Raw genomic sequence first — 16,514 nt, forward strand, 5'->3', positions numbered from 1 at the left:
GGAAGGTGCCACCACGTGCCCAGGAGGACACTCCTGTGAGTCCTGCCCGGCTCCTCCCGGGCACAGGATCTCCCGCAGGAGCGTCTGCAGGGGCTCACCAGCGGCCATTGGGAAACTCATCCCAGTCCTGGGTGCGGTAGATGTAGCTCTTTGGTCTGGAAGCCCAAAAGATGGGACGCACATCTTCTTCCCGGCGCTTGGGGTGGGCGCTGATAGCCCAGGGCAGGGGACGCCTGGTGAGGATAGAGACAGACAGGACAAGGAACAGGCGTAAGGAGCAGGAGGAGGTTGCGCAGCACTGAACCTGGCTTCTCAGACCTGGCTCTAGACCTCTAGCCAGGGCAGCTGCAGGCGTCCCAGCACTCAGAGGCTGAGGCAGAGGCTCATCTGAGCCCAGGAGTTCTGAGGCCAGTGTGGGCAACAGCAATAGTGAGACCTGGTCTCAAATCAAAAAAACCATTTGTACCAGGCATGGAGTGTCAAATAACCCCTTTGAGGAGTGTAGTTGAATTTATGCAACCAATGTGTCAGAGTTACCAAACTGGTGTGGTGTTATCACCCTGTACTCAAAAATTCTTGAAGACTTGAAGAGCCTATGGTTATGTGGCTCTTTTCTATCTATCCATATTTACTGTATTAGAAACTAAAAGTGAGTCCAGGCATGGTGGTACACACCTGTAATCCCAGCTACTCGGGAGGCTGACTCAGGAGGATCACAAGTTCCAGGCCAGCCTGGGCAACTTAGTGAGACCCTGTCTCAAAACAAAAATAAAAAGGGCTGGGGGTCTAACTCAGCAGTAGAGCACCCCTGGTTCAGTCCCCAGTACCACAAAAATATAAGAAAATGAACCTTGAGCTACACAGGGTGCTCTCTGAGGAGTGTGAGCCAGGGCAGCCGTGGTGCAGGAAGGCTTCTGCGCCACCACGGGCCGCTCTGCCCTGATACCGCTCTGACTCTCCCTGGGTCTCCCCAAGCCTCCACCCTCACCTGGGGTCCTCAGTCCACAGGCCCAGGCGCTTCAGCACCTCTGTGGTGGCCACCTCGCGGTTGAGAGTGTAGAAGTGGAGGCCAGGCACCAGGCCACTGGCCAGAAGCTCCCGGCACAGGCTCACGGCCAGCTCGATACCGTAGTTGCGGATGGCAGCATCGTTGTCTTTGATGGGCTCGATCACATCCTTGATCTCCTGCGGCACCTCCAGCTTGGACAGCTTCATGAGCTGGCGGAGGGAGGAGTAGCCCTGTCCAAGACACACGGGGCTGTGGGGTCAGTTCCCAGCCCACCCCTCCGATACCCCTCTCCCCTTTCCCAGCCCCCACCAGGCCTCCTACAACTGCAGCGTCATGCTGAGGGACGGCAGGGTGTGCCTGCCCCGCTTCCTCCACTCTCTGCAGAGTTCAGCAGCTGCCCACAGCATTCCTGCCACCAGCCTGGCCAGCCCTTGAGCTCAAGACGTGATAACACAGTGGCCATCGAACCCAGCCACTCCCAAGAAATAAAGGGCAGATTCCCAGGCCCACACCAGGTTTGTGACATCAGAACTCCTGAGCGGGCCTAGGACCTGGCTGTGGGAAAAGCTTATCCGACGGATCCGAAGACAGCCGACTCTGGGGAACATGGACTTTAGCAAAATTTATGACTTATAATCCCTTTTGTCAGTAGGTCACAACACAGCAGGACCCTTGACAGGCACTGTTGCAGGGGGCGTGGGGTCAGAGGCAACCAAAACCAGGCAGCCAGACACCCCTGGGCAAGGCAGGCAGGCTGTCTGATGGGAAGCCCAGGAGCAGCACGGAGAAACTAGAGCATGAAGCCAGCGCCCTCCCCAGAGCCCTGGCCTGTGCTGGGACGGTGGGTGCCGGGGGACAGCTCCCTGGACCCTCACCTGAATGGGGAAGATCCCGGGGAGGATGGGGCAGGTGATGCCCGTTGCAGCGCAGGCCTTGACAAAGTGGAAGAAGGTGTCGGCCTCGAAGAAGAGCTGGGTGATGATGAAGTCGGCGCCTGCCGAGAATTTCTCTTTCAGGTGCTTCAGGTCGTCCTCAAAGCTCTCTGCGTCTGGGTGGCCTTTGGGGTAACCTGCCAAAAGGGACAAGTGTAGGAAGGGACTGGCCTGTACCTGCTCAAGGTGCATGGTGGAGACACCACAGCCCCTGGGAGCAGAGTCCCTGGCCTCGTTCTGCACTGGCACCTTCCAACAGCACAGTGTGGACAGGTGATGTGGGCAGCTGGGTCACGAATGATGTGCCCCCAACCCTGGAGATGACTCTCATGGGAGGCAGCCTGCAGTCGCTGTGTCCAAGGCGTGGGGTGGATTGCTCCGGATGCCTCAACCAGCCAAGCAAATCAGCCTGCACTGTGGCCATGGAGCACAGGTGTCACATTCAGCACTGGCTGAGCAGCTTCTGGGGTTCTGGGCTTGACTTTTGTAAAAAATATTGTTTTTGCCAGGCAGGGTGGCAAACGCCTAAAATCCCAGCAGCTTGGGAGGCTGAGGCAGGAGGATCGAAAGTTCAATGCCAGCCTCAGCAAAAAGAGAGGCGCTAAGCAACTCAGTGAGACCCTGTCTCTAAATAATGTTCTGCCATGACCTTGAGCCAGAGCAACCTCTAAAACCATGAGCCCAAGTGAACTGTTCCTTCTCCAAACTGTTATTGTCAGGTATTTTGGTCACAGCAACGAAAACCTAATGAAAAATTTTAAAAAAGTAGACCAGTTTCACTTTAGGAAGTGAACAGAGAACACAGTAGTGACTTTCACATGTCTAAAGTCCATTGTGGGGAAAAGGATTCACCTGAGTGGAGCTCTGTATCATCCTGATTGCTTCTGATGGCAGAACCAGTACCCATGTCAGCCCTGCAACTAGCTCCTAGCTATTGGGACAGCAGGAAGGCCACATGCTGAGTGTGCAAAAGGTGGGGTTCTGAATTGCCTGTGAGGTGGGACCAGATGCCCTCTGGGATCCCTACTAGTTCTGTGAACTGACCCCTTCCCCACATGACTGCACTGGCTAGCAGCCTACAACCAGAAGGCAGGACTCTGAGCCAAGCCGGGAGCAGATCAGGGACCTGGGCTGTTGGGAAGCCACACTGCTCTGCTGTGATAAGCAGTCCTGTTTCTGAAGCAACCCAGAGTCATCAAAAATGGACATAAAACCTGGGCACGGTGGCGCACATCTGTAATCCCAGCTACTTGGAAGGCTGAGGCAGGAGGATCACAAGTTTCAAGCCAGCCCCTACAACTTAGTAAGGCCCTGCCTCAAAATAAAAAATAGGAAGCGTGGGGAAGTGGCTCAGGGGCAGAGCATGCCTGTTCAACCCTCAGAACTGAAAAAACACAAAACCAAAGGAAAAAGCCAAAGAAAAGTTGTTGTCTTAAGGAGTAAAGGGGCAAGAGGATACTTTCAATAGCAAAGCTACTTTTCCAGTAGGAAATTTAAAAACCACATGGCTATAAAGCAGTGTATCACCAACCAAACCCAGCACTTGGGGACACTGGGATTTTGCTCACTTTACCACATTCTCTCTCTACTGTGAGCAGCTTGGGGCTGTTTGACCCAGTGATCTTCCTGTCACCCGCTTGATGATCAGCAAAGCACAAAGCCACTCGGCGGCTGTACACTTGCGGCTTTGTAGTTCCACCATGATCAGCCAGCACCCACGACAGAGCGACAGTGCGCAAGCGCGGGCCCAGTCACTGTCAGCATTAGAGCTGGGGAGCGGTGACCAGGAACAGCTGGAGATGCCTCTTCTCTTCTTATCAGGGCTTCCCAGTCATGCCTGCCTAGGGACCCCCTAGGGACTCATGTGGGCGACCAGAGAAAAGCCCAAGTCACCTGCAACAAATAATTTTCTTAAAGCCACATAGCCTATTTTTTAAAAATTCAGATTATTTGAGATGTTACTCCATAGCACAGCCATGCTTAGGTTAATAATATAAGTATGGTTTGATTTAGCCAGGTGTGGTGGCTCACGCCTGTAAACCTAGCAATTTGGAAGGTTGAGACAGGAGGATTAAAAGTCCGAGGCCACCCTCAGAAACTTTGGAAGATCCTGTCTCCAAAAATAAAAAGGGCTGGGGATAGAGCTCAGTGGTAGAGCACCCCGTGTTCAATCCTCAATATACCCCTCCCCCCCAAAAAAAAGCATTATTTTCCGAAAAAAATTTGAGACATCCCAAATCAATCCAGGGACCTCTTGTGTCCCTGGCCAAAATGGCCTCACCATACCTGATCCCTGTTTGAGAAGCTGAAGGCCCAATTCCAGCAAGTAGGGGTGGAGGGGAGGCCATGGTATTTGTCCTCCGTTGAACCAATCCCACTCCCTCTCCTGGGATTTTGGAATCGACCCTGAGACCTGCGAATCAGTCTGGGACACTGGTTGGAAATGACACCTCATACATTCAGAATCAGGTCACATGCATAACCCCCAGATCTACGGGAGGAAGCAGAGATGGGAGCCCTGCAGCTTCCCCCGAAGAGCTGGTTCCCGACCAGGTTCCAGTGCCTTGTGAATTCTGGCGCCACTTCCTCAACTTGGGTTCTAGGAATCCTTGTCCCCCTGGAGTCTTCATAATAAATCTCTTTCACTGTAGAGTAGAGGGCTGGGGAGCAGGCTGGGAGCATGCAAAGTAGAGGGACAAAAGCTCAGGGGTAGTGGCAGGCCTGGGAGGGCAGCAGGTAACAGGATAAGCTAAATACGCCATGGAATTCACCTCTGCACGTCCTTCAACCAGTGCCGTCCTGAACCCGGGCTCTCTAGCCTCCCTCTCTTTCCCCACCCACCTGGATGCTCCAGCCACTCACCTGCCACACAGATGTCAAAGTAGTCCCCAAACTCACTTCGGATGTGCTTCACGAGGTCTGCAGCATAGCTGAAGCCCCCCTCCTCAGTTTCCCACTGGTCACCTATGGGGTCTGCAGGGTTGGTAGAGGTCATGGTCAGCAGCTCTTGCCTGACTTCCAAAGAGCCTTTTGCTCCCTCTAACTACCCTGACACCCAGGGCTGTGAGCTCCCAAAGGCAGAGGCTGCGCAGTGCCTAGCTCTGGGTCTTCTCTTCCTAGCCTAGCTCCTGGCGCGTGGTGGAGGAGGAAAGCAGCCAGCTGTCAATGTCTGCCAAGTGCCGACTTCCTGTGAGTTTTGCATGCCGCTCTCCACTGAGCACAGAGGACAGTGGTCCCTTGCCTGGCCCCGCTGCCCAGTGTGCATGAGCATCCTCTCCTGTGCCTCCTGCTCTCTTGAAGCTCTGTTTCCTGTCTATCTCAAGTGAGAAGTGGTCCTGTGATGGGGAGCATGAGGCCACAAGATTCCTCCCAACCATCAGGGTCCCTCCTCCTGTTCTTGGGTGACCTGATGACAGTAGGTGCTCCTGGCCAAATGCCAGGACTGTGTTCTGTGACTGGACCAGGTGCAGCCAGCGATTGACAGAATTGTGCAGCAGGACAGAGGGTTATCAGGCACCAGCGGCTCTCCCGCCTGGATTCCTATAACCAGCTGGGAGATGCAAGAGGCAGCCATGTTTGTGCAGTGCCCATGTGAACTCACTGCCCACAATGCCCAGAGGCTGTGGGCAAGGAGGAGCCCTGAGATGCTCAGGATGGGCCCCAGGGAAAATAAAGGATTGCTCCAGGGACAGGTGAGGCCTTTGGGAAAGCAAGAACCCATAGAGGAGGGGAATGCTGGCTCCACACCTCCCCTTAGCGCCAAGATGTTCTTCAGGCCCAGCTGCTTGGCTTTGTGCAGATGGCCCGTGATCTCCTCCCGGCGCTGCCGGCAGCAGGTCATGTGCAGAATGGTTTCCAGGCCACAGTAGTTCACAGCGGTACTGGCAATCATCATGGAGGAGGTCTCCTTGTCTGATCCAGGGTCCCCTGCTGGGTGCCAGGTCACATCAATGAAGAGGGGACCACCTGCTGCCATCTGGTCAAACCTGTAGGGGATTTCTTTCTAAAAAGGTGTTCCTGGGGGAGCACACCCTTTACCACCTCCCCATGGGGCCTGGGAGCTGAGGAGGCACAGCATGCAAGTTGGGAGTCAGAGCAGCCTGCATTCACCTCCCCCATAATCACTTAAAGCCATATGATCCTGGGCAAATGACATGATCTCTTTGAGCCTCAGTTTCCTCACTTATTAGATGTTGCAGGTGACATTACCTACTCATAACAGCCCCCTGAGAAACATGGCAAACAGCTCCATAGCTCTCAGTGGGAGCCTGGAGTGCACAGCAAGCCCTCAGCAAGCGTCAGCGCTGTGTGCCACGCAGCCACCCTAGCCATCTTGGGGACTCTAGGCGTTTGGATGGTCAGGAGTAAGGAGGCTCTCAGTGGCAGGCAAAGCCTCATTCTAGGAACAGGAAAAAGAGGGTCAGCAGGCACAAAATGCTTTTGTGCTGCCTCTCTGGCCACAGGACAGCAGCCAGCAGTCCTGGAGAGCAAGGCCGAGTGCCCAAAGCAGACTAGAAGCCTGCACGGGCACCCGTGTCACAACCTATGACAGTGTAATTAAACATCTTTCTATCTCTAAACCTCATAACCTTGGAGCGACACATGTGAAGTGCAAACAGTAAAAGCCACACATTTACAAAAGGAACTGAATTCATAAAGTGCTAGCATAATTAAGTTGGCATTGCTAGCTTGAGAAACATAATCCCAATTTCCAATTTGCTGAAAACATTCTCTAAATTGCTGCTTTGTGACTTCCTAAAGCACTCATGATCCAGCCCCAAAATCTGCCAAAACATGTAGTCTGAGAGAATCAACTTTTTTAACCCATTGGGGAGTGTGTCTAAAATTATCTGAGGCTGGGGAGGGACATTCAGACAGCTGAGAAGTCACAGATCAAACAGCCTCTCTGGCCGCTGCTCTCTTCTGCCCCCTCTGGCTGCCTTTTCCTGCCGGGTTAAAGTGCAGCCCAGACAGCCGGGCTGACAGCTCCCGCTCAGCCCAGCCTCCCAGCAGCTCACCTGGCGATGAGGTTAGCAGCTCCCTCGGCTGTTCGAGGAGGGAAGAATTCCAGGGAGAACCACTTGTCACCAGATTCCATCCTCCGCCTCATCTTCTCCCGGAGTCTCTCATGCCGCTCGGGATCCAGGCCGGGGGTGGAGCACCTCGAACCATCTCTGGAGCTCTCGCTGCCACTGCTGCTGCCCTCTGAGGGGGGGGTGGGGCCACCAAGTCCTCGGGTCTCCATGGCCCGTCTCCTGCTGCACAGGGTGGGGCAGGGGGTCTCAGAAGGCGGGCAGCCAAGCGCCAGGCACATCCAGGCACCTGAGTGCAGGTTCAAGCGAGGGAGGAGGGAAGGCGGGTAAGGCTGCCCCTGCCACTGCTCCTGCCCCTGCCCCTGCCCTGTGGCTCCAGGCTCCACAGTCACTGTCTGCGCTGCCCCACTCAGAGCTCTGCTCTCTGCTCCTGCCTGGCTCCCGGCATGACAACCCCCACCCCACACTGAAACCCTTGGTGACAGCTACCTGATGGAGGGTGGCACAGACCACCTCATGCTGCCAGCCTCTGATGCCCACATTTCTAGCGAGCGGCAGCGGAGCCGAGCTGGGAGGACTCTGGCTTTTCAATGTTTCATTTCTGTCAGCTTAGACCCAGAGTGAGGAGGGACAGGAACAGAGGAACCTTCCCTTAGCGGGTATGCCCAACTGGGCGGAGCTGTGACAAAGGAAGAGCCCTGCGCTAAGCTGGGCCTTCAAGGGGCGGGGGCAAGGTTTCCAGGCTCCAGGGAGAGCTGAGGCGCCAGTGAGAAGGCGGATGGAGGAGGGGGACCTCGGAAGGAGAGTGCACAGGCTGGAGAAGGCTGGGGGTGGCGGCGTTGAGGCCCCAGACCTTCAGGGTCACGGGATCCCCCTCCAAAGAAGGAACAGCTTGGCTGGCTGGGCTGGCCCTGCCTGGAACATCTCCTGTTACAGTTTCAGTTTGTGGGCAGGATGGAAGGAGCCGGGGCTGAGGCAGCTGGATTTCCCGAGTTCATGCTACTTCAAAACTGTGTTGTGGGTTAGAACCTGACATTGGCTTTATTCTAAAAGGAGCCTGACCCAGGTTCAATAAGGACACGAATTTATTTCCAACTCAGAACAAAGGCTGTATGCCTGCCTGCACACTACTGAAGTCCAAGCAATCGGTGACTGCAGAGCCACCACATTCAAAGCCACGGCCAGGGCAACCACAGGCAGGCCAACAGGGCACCGTGCCATATGGCAGGTGAATGGGGGAAATGAGACAAATATTTTAAAATGAAACAAAACATTACTCTTGCATAGCAATGGATAAACACCCAATGGTGACACTGGTATGTTGTGACATGGAGCGACACGAATGACCAGGTTTCAGGAATGCCCACCCCTAAGCCGGTGTACTCAACCATTTTGGATCCTGGACTGGAGAATCTGGTGAAATCACTGCTCTGCTCCTGAGACACATGAGCATGGGACACACACACACACAGGTCACTCTAGGGAATGTTGTCCCGTCCCCCCACCGACATGCTCATTCTGATTCCAACCTGAATCTCCAGATTCTCAGTGGGGAGTGAGGAAAGGGGGATGGCAGAGCAGCCGGGGCTGGCAGTCACGGGAGGGCCTTATCTACTGCTGCTGGAACCCAACCTGGAGAGGAGGGAGGAAGCTGGAGTATTTGCAAATGATCTGCTCTTTTTTTTTTTTTTTAATTTTTATTAAATTTATTCTTTAGTTTTCGGCAGACACAACATCTTTGTTTGTATGTGGTGCTGAGGATCGATCCCGAGCCGCACGCATGCCAGGCGAGCGCGCCACCGCTTGAGCCACATCCCCAGCCCTGATCTGCTCTTTACACTAACTGCATTCCTAGTATATGCCAGGCACATGCCATGGGATGCTCTCCTTCAGCCAACTCCCACTGTAGCACCTAGGTAACAGGTTTGTCTCCGTCCTTCATCCTTGTTATGCTTGAGTACTAGGTGTCCCCCAAGAGCTCATGTGTGAGACAAGCAAGTAGGCTTAGAGGCGAAATGATTGGGTCATGAGAACCTTGACCCAATCAGTGCATTAAGCCCCTGATAGGGATAACTGGAGGGTAAGGAAGGCAGGTAGGGGTGTGATGGGAAGAGGTGGGCCACTGGGGGCCTGCATTTGTGGTATGTATTTTATATACAGTGAGTGGAGTCTCTGCTTCCTGATCACGTCCTGGGTGGCTTTTCGTCACCATACCTTTCTGTTCTGTTCTGTTCTGTTCCACTACATTGTTCTGCCTCACCTGGAGCCCGGAGGAATGAAGCCAGCTGACTTTGGACTGAGACCTCTGAAACTGTGAGGCCAAAATTCCTCTAATTGTTCTTGTCAGGTCTTTCGGTCACAACAGTGAAAAAGCTGACTGAAGAAGCCAGAATTAGACAGGCAGTCAGTGTAGATAGGTAAATCGAGTCAGGTCAGATCTAGGAGGCCAATTTTGAGTGAGTCTGGGAAGTTGGAGACTGTCCCCTGAGGGATCTTATCAAGAACCTGCCCCTGCTCCAACCAGTTGCCAAGTAACCTGTCCCAGGAGTTTCCCCTCCCTACAGGGAGCTACAAGGCTGTTGTCTACTCCATCCTGCCCTTCCCCCTTCATCCCTCCTATTTCCCACCTTTTGGCCATTCCACCGAACAGTTCCTGGGCCTAGTCACGTAGTCAGGAAGAAGAAAGATAAGGGGGGGGGGGGAAGGCAGGAGAACAAAGGAATCCTAGGACATATAAAAAGGGCAGAACACTTCACTTCTTGGGATACCAGCTTTGGCCCCCTTCTCCCTCCCGGGAGAAGCCTATATTACCCACTTTTTAATAAACCCTGCTTCTGTGCTTGCCTCGGCCTGCTTCGTCACCGATAACTGGCGGTATCACTGACACACCCCTAGCTCCCTGAGATCAGGACCAGGTATCTTGCCTATGGCATCCCCAGGGACTGGCGCACAGTAGTCACAAGCCACACCAACGGACCAGGTCCTCCCTCCATTCTCAAAACACCCCTCTGCCACTTACTGAGCATTCAGACCGTGCCCAGCAGCAGGATACGAAACCCACTACTCCAGAGGGTGGCGGTGGACGTCCCTGCGCAGCAGGACGCAGTGGGCCCCAGACTGCGGCGCTAGTCCCTCGCTTCTGCAGGTGTCCGCAGGACTGGAAGCCGCCTAGGTGCCGAGTGGCCTGAGTGACGGGAATAGAGTCACCGGGTCACTGGCGGGGGTGCGGGGCCAGGCCGGTCCCAGGAACCTGGATCTCTCCTGGCTCCGGGTCCCTCCATCCCAGGGTCCCCCCTGAAAGCAAGTCTTCGCCTCAGAGCTAGGGTCGCTGCGCTGGGAGCCACCGGGGATCCCACGAGTCCCGCGGAGGGGGCGCGCGGAAGGGACGGGCGGCCTCCAGCGCTCCTTGCCTCCACGCAGGTCCCGGGGGTGTCTCGGGCTCCGGGGCCTCCCCTCCCGGGCGACCCCGGCCGCGCCGTCACTCACCCGCGGGTCTCTGGTGTCTTGGAACGTCGACCCGCAGTAGCTTGGCAGCCGCGGCGTTGCTCGTGGAGGAGGCGGGGCGCGGGCGTCGGTTGCCAAGGAGGAGGGACGCGAGGGCGGAACCGCTGGCGCCGGCGACCGGAAGCTCCGCCTCCAAGATGGCCGCGCCTAGAGGTCTCGCTGGAAGCCGTCCCTTTACCGTCATGTGACGTGGGCTCTCGCCCCACCCGTCTGCAGCCACTCCCAGTCTCCGTCCCCAAGCTCGAGAAGGCCACGTGACCCTCCCGGGGCCAGTCACGTGAGGCGTGGATCCTGGGTGGGAGGGGGGTTGGCAGAGTGGTCCGGAGTGGCAGCGAAGGAGGAAGATGGCGGGGTGCAGGGGGTCCCTGTGCTGCTGCTGCAGGTGGTGCTGCTGCTGCGGAGAGCGTGAGACCCGCACTCCCGAGGAGCTGGTAAGAAGCGGGAGGGGCCGGGCTGGGGAGGGGGCGGTTGCTAAGGGATGCCGAGAGGCGTTGCCGGGGGTGGGGCCGAGCCGAAATGGGCCCGCAGGTGGCAGCGGGTGGGGCCTAGGGACCGCAGCCTGGGCTCGGGAAGCATCTGCCCTGCTTAATGTGCAGAGCTTTTCTCATAACCCCTCTTTGGAATCTGAAGGAGAATCCAGGCCAACTCCAATTATCTCATGTGTATTTTCTTTTATTGTCATCTGAAAGTATTTTTTAATGAAACAGGCCTGTTCAGAATGAGCCCCTTCCACAGGACTTTGTGCACATCATACAGCCGGTTTAGTTTCTCCAGCCCTTTTTTATTCTCTCTCACCCTTTCTGGGTCACTGTACATCCAGACTCCCCCTGCAAAGCAACCAGGTGAAACTTGAGTTGTTGTGTCCCCAGAGTTGACAGGTTACTTCTTTAGTCTAACATTTTCCCAATTGTAGTATCCTGGCTACTTGGAGAGGTCCTTCTGATTTCAGGTTCAGTGCATTGTCAGAGAGCCTGAATCCTCCGCCCCCACCTCTAAGCTGGCAGTGGACATCTTTGAGGTGTCCTAAAAATGCCAGTGGTTATTTGGAGAATGTATCAATAGAAATGAAGAACTCAGCTGGATGACTAGCTCTCTACCCACATGACTCCTCATCCTAAAAGGTTTTTTTGAGGTCTTGTTCCACTTTAATGGTGGCTCCAGCTGATTTAGAACTAGCAACTGATCAGATTTCAGTAAATATTTCTGCCTCCTTCTTCTCTCTCTCTCTCTCTCCCGCTCTCTCTCTTTTTTTTTGTACCAGAGATTGAACTCAGGGGCACTCCCCCACTGAGCCACATCCCCAGCCCTTTTTTTGTATTTTATTTAGAGACAGGGTCTCGCTGAGTTGCTTAGCTCCTCGCTGTTACTGAGGCTGGTGTTGAACTCCCGATCCTCCTGTTTCAGCCTCCCAAACCTCTGGGATTACAGGTGCGCCATGGTGCCCAGCTTGCTTCCTTCCACTCTTAACCACTAAAAAGGTCTCCCTAATGTGGATCTGTTTTTCTAGACCATCCTTGGAGAGACACAGGAAGAGGAGGATGAGATCCTTCCAAGGAAAGACTATGAGGTGAGATTCTTAGATTCTGTGTTGGGTAACTAAAGTAGTGAGTGGGCTGCTTACTTCAGACCAAAGTGATGATTCGAACCTGAGATACTTTTTGACCTTCTGTCCTAGGGAGTGAGTGGGTAAGAAATGATGTCCTTCTGGGAAAGAGGCTATTTAACAATCCCTTTTTTCACCTTAACCCCCAATATCTTGTGTCTGTGCTTTTATGGACCTATAGTACCTTTACCCAGAGTATGCATTTGCCTTTAAACTGCCTTTACAACCTACAAAGACCCATAGCCAAAGCTACTTGCAATGTACACTCATAACAGGCTTGTGTTCATACCCTGTTAAGGAATCCTTGCTTCTCTTCTGAGAGAACTTAGTTTTCAAATGATAGTTTCTTGCCCAAGCAGCTTCTCTCTGAAATGTTCTTGATTATAGTTTCCAGTTTCATGTATGGGATTCTTATGAGTATGTGTTTTTTGTAAGATCATGCTGCTAGAGTGAAATTGACTTTTTATCATTTAATCAGTTCATGATGAGTTTTCGTATGAATTTTGAAATGAAAAAAGCAAACTATGATTGTGTAGAAAATCCTTAAACAATTTACAAAAAGAAGATAAAATCCTAATTCTAATAATATGCTATCTTAGCCTGTTCTCCCCAGCCCAACTTGATAACAGTTTTTGTACTGGTGCTTTTCTATAATATCTTTTTAAATAGGGAAACAATTTTTTATTGCCGTGATTTATTTAATCCATCTTTGGTTTTCCCACCTTCTCTATAATGAACTGCATGGTGGGGAACGTCTGTCTTTTCTTGCCCATCCTTAGCTGCTCCCTAGGGATCACTTCTGAGAAATGGAATTAATCATGTGTGTGTTCAGCACTTTTTTAAATGTCATGTAGACTAAAGATCCCATATGTGAGGACAATAACATACTTGACTACTTTAAATACTGCACATTTGCTATAGAGTGTAAACATTAGGATTTGTAGTATGGCACAGAATTTTGTAAACATTTATTATAGAGAATTTTAAACATGCACAAAAATGGCCAGGACTGTGTATCGAAGACCCTGTCCTCGCACACAGCTTCAACAGCCGTCAGCTCAAGCTTAACCTTGTTTGATCTCTGTTTTCTCCACTTCTCCCTTCCCATATTATTTTGAAGGAAATTCTATACATCATATCACATCACCTGAAAATAATTTGTGCATCTCCAGAGGATAAGGACTTTTTTAAAAAAGCATAATGCAATTATTCCATCTAAAAGATGGTATCAACTATCCAGTATATGAATTTCCCAGTTTTCATATGATAGTTATATGTATTTTTCTGTTTGAAACAGGTTCCAAATAAGGTCCTCACGTTACATTTGTTTGAAATCTTTTAAATCCCTTTCTTTCTTCTTCTTTTTTTTTTTTTTTTTTTTTTGTGTGTGTGTGAGATGCTCTTTGACCTTCTGTCCTAGGGAGTGAGTGGGTAAGAAATGATGTCCTTCTGGGAAAGGGGCACACGTGCAGGAGATCAAGGCCAGGGCCTTGTGCATCCTAGGCAAGCCCTCTACCTCTGAGCTATATCCCCAGCCCTCTTAAGTCTCTTTTCATTTATGCTTTCTTCCTTTACATTTTTCCCCCTTGTCATTTGTTTTACAATATCATTAGGACTCTGGAATTTTCTGCCCTCTAGATTTTGCCTGTTGTGCCACCATGGTACAGTTTAATACTCAACTCTGATGGGACAATTTTTAATGAATCCAAAAGCACTGTATCCACTGGTGTATTTCCTCATACTTCTTAAGTATTTAGTTCCTTGTATGTAGTTGAGATTTTTGAGAAATCACCAGAAGACGCTCCATGTTGTGCTGTCACCTTGCCCTCTTGCTGAGCCCCTCAAGCATCGAAGACGTCTTACTGCCTTCTCCCACATCTGGGAGCTGGGCCAGCCTCCTCCACCCACCCTGCCTTTTCTGAGGCTCTCTCTTTCCACTAGACTGCACTTGTGTTTGTGATGCGCTCACCCTGAGTGGAGGTGCCAGCATGCGAATGTCATGGGTAGATGTTCTTTCGTGTGGATTATTAGTGTTTCCCAGTTAGCTGTCTCTGCATATGAGCTTCCTGAGAGCATTTGCTTTGTGTAAGAGCAAATTCACTTAGGCACTTAATCAGGAAAGTGCTCAGATTTTACTTCAGGGTCAACTAGAAACCTTGTGTTCAAGGTCTTTCTAGAGTGTACTCTTTTCCCTTCTGCTTTGGGGGAGCTTGTAATGTGTACTTGACTCTTTTGTTTGTAAATTGGGTGTCTTACAAGATGTTAAGAATCCCATTTTGACATCCATTCTCATGGGTGGTTTGATAATAATTTCCTGTCATGAATGGTGCTATTTTCTGTTTTCATGCAGGTCATTGAGTCTGTCTTGCTCTTCTGAGTTAGAAAAAGGCTCTTTTCAGAGCAGGTTTGGATGTCAATGCCTTCTCCTCTCAGACATGGCCACGGCCCTAGCTCAGGCCTGCTGAAGGTGCTTTTGTGTAAGACGAAAGTAGCCCTTCCTGATTGGATTTGGGCTGCATCTCAGCCCCACTTGTTCCTGTCGTTGGGTATTGTTTTGCTCATAGCCATAAGCAGTAGCCCTACAGGACACCTACAAAAATTTTATTAATAAAAGTTGTTAGTTTCTCAAACCAATGAACAACACATATAGCAGAAATAAAAGGATGTTAATTGTAGCAAAGGAGAAGGAAGATCTGGTTTTACTAGATCATATATTCCACTGATACATACTTTCAGTGTCACACGCAACTAATTTATTTTTAAAAGAGAAAAGATACTGGTGTTCTGGGCTGCAGTTGCTTCTAAATGCTCTTTTCGGCAGCACCATTGGGCTATAATGCACTATGTACAATACATCCATTTAAAATTCAGTTGGTTTTTCTCAGTATTTTCGGAGTTGGGCAGCTATCCCCACAGTCTATTTTAGAGTGTTTTCATCACTCCAGAAAGAAACCCTGTATCCATATATTGGTTGGGGCCCATTCTCCTTGCTTCCAACTCTCCAATCACTAATCCACTTTCTGTCGTAAAAGATTGGCCTGTTCTGGACAAAGAAAACCCTTGTAAATGCTCATGGAGTTTTAGTGTAGGAGCGGAAGATCCTGCTCTTTTCCTGCTGGAGGTTTGATATCCTGAGTCTGAGAAATATACTGGTGGTAGACAATGAGTGGGAGACCAGGTGTATAGATTTATTAAGTGTCCGGGCATCGCAGGAGAGTGAGTGTCAGTTACCCTGTGAGTCCGGGAGAGGAGAGGGGGTGTAGATGTTTCAGAGAAAAAGTCAGTGGTTTTTAGGGGAGGTGTATGAGCCCAAAGATGAAGCAGTAGCCTGGGACAGAGTTTGTCTGGGCTCTGTGCGGTGTCCACTCTGGTCTTCTTCCTGTTGTGTGAGTGAGACTTCAGCAGACTCCCCCACTGGTGAGATATCCAGAAGGAATTGACAGCGTTTGACTGTCACCCAGAGAATCTAGCCTTTAGGTAACTAAGGGAGAGTTCAGAGGAGGTGCTTTTCAGCACTGCTGCTCATTCCACTCCACAAGTGCTCTCCCGTCGGTCAAAGTCCAAAGTGGCCCCAACACATTGTTAGATAAATCTATTAAGCAAATAATTAATTGACCAATAAATTCTAAATTTGGGTATAAAGATGAGATATAAAACAAATAGTGCTCTTCCTTTTACTCAGACCCAACTCAACACATACATTTGTTTGTTTGTTTATTGTGCTGGGGATTGAAGCCAGCTGTTGAGGCATGCTAGGCAAGTGTTCCATCACTGGGCATCACCCCAGCGCTTTTCATTTTATTTGAGACAGGGCCTTGCTAAGTTGCCCAGGCTAGCCTTGAATTTGTGATCCTCGTGTCTCAGACTCCTGCCTGGCTGGGATGTAAGTACTAGACTTCAGCACACATTTCTGACACCATATGCGTGTGGGTTGTTTCCCCATACACCAAGTGAGTAAAAATTGTCCAGCAGACACCTGCTCCAGGGTGTCCTCTAATTCTGTTCTGGCACTGTCTCCCTGGATAGAGACGGCACCAGACACAGGCTGGAGGCGCCCAAAGACTGTACCTGCTCCAGATGCTGGTGTTAAGTAGAAAGTCTTGCCACTCCTTCCTTGAGTTTGATTAATTTGCCAGAACTGCTCACAAAAGTCAGGGAAACACTGTTTATTTACTGCTCACCAGCTTATTAATAAAGAATATAACAAAGGGTCCAGATGAACAGCAGATGGAGAAGATGTGCAGCGTAAGGCTGGGGGGAAGGGCGGTGGGACTCCCGTGCTCTGGGTGAGCCGCAGCAGTCAGGAAGCTCCCCGGGCCCAGTGGAGGCTGCATCACGCAGGCGGACTGACCACATCAGTGGCTGCTGGTGACCAGCATAACCTCCAGTCCCTCAGCTTCCTGGAGACTGGTGGGGGGAGTCGCAGTTCCAAC

At 51.5% G+C, this 16,514-nt stretch overlaps 2 protein-coding genes across 7 annotated transcripts in view; one reads left to right on the top strand and one right to left on the bottom strand.

Moving 5' to 3' along the window:
- Positions 1-10,542, bottom strand: part of Mthfr (methylenetetrahydrofolate reductase) — an 18,282-nt gene extending 7,740 nt beyond the window's left edge. Inside the window, exons 1-8 of one of the 4 annotated variants that reach the window (XM_027947603.2) lie at positions 10,461-10,529; positions 9,994-10,158; positions 6,960-7,199; positions 5,689-5,927; positions 4,804-4,914; positions 1,885-2,078; positions 989-1,239; positions 99-233 (exon numbers count right to left, since the gene is read on the bottom strand). In XM_027947603.2, the coding sequence (XP_027803404.2) occupies positions 99-233; positions 989-1,239; positions 1,885-2,078; positions 4,804-4,914; positions 5,689-5,927; positions 6,960-7,186 (1,157 nt within the window). In that variant the 5' untranslated portion in view covers positions 7,187-7,199; positions 9,994-10,158; positions 10,461-10,529. Of the gene's footprint in view, positions 1-98; positions 234-988; positions 1,240-1,884; positions 2,079-4,803; positions 4,915-5,688; positions 5,928-6,959; positions 7,256-7,463; positions 7,649-9,993; positions 10,159-10,460 lie in introns of those variants that run through there. The other 3 variants (XM_027947605.2, XM_027947602.2, XM_027947601.2) reach the window with 3 other exon arrangements.
- A 248-nt stretch (positions 10,543-10,790) lies between these two features.
- The window catches only part of Clcn6 (chloride voltage-gated channel 6), a 31,254-nt gene continuing 25,530 nt past the window's right edge, over positions 10,791-16,514 (top strand). For 2 of the 3 annotated variants that reach the window (XM_027947638.2, XM_027947639.2), the window contains exons 1-2: positions 10,791-10,909; positions 11,986-12,045. In XM_027947638.2, coding sequence (XP_027803439.1) covers positions 10,823-10,909; positions 11,986-12,045 — 147 coding nt within the window. In that variant the 5' untranslated portion in view covers positions 10,791-10,822. Of the gene's footprint in view, positions 10,910-11,854; positions 11,907-11,985; positions 12,046-16,514 lie in introns of those variants that run through there. The other variant, XM_071617349.1, reaches the window with a different exon arrangement.

This window comes from Marmota flaviventris, chromosome 10 (genome assembly GCF_047511675.1).
Source record: "Marmota flaviventris isolate mMarFla1 chromosome 10, mMarFla1.hap1, whole genome shotgun sequence".
Taxonomy (NCBI): domain Eukaryota; kingdom Metazoa; phylum Chordata; class Mammalia; order Rodentia; family Sciuridae; genus Marmota; species Marmota flaviventris.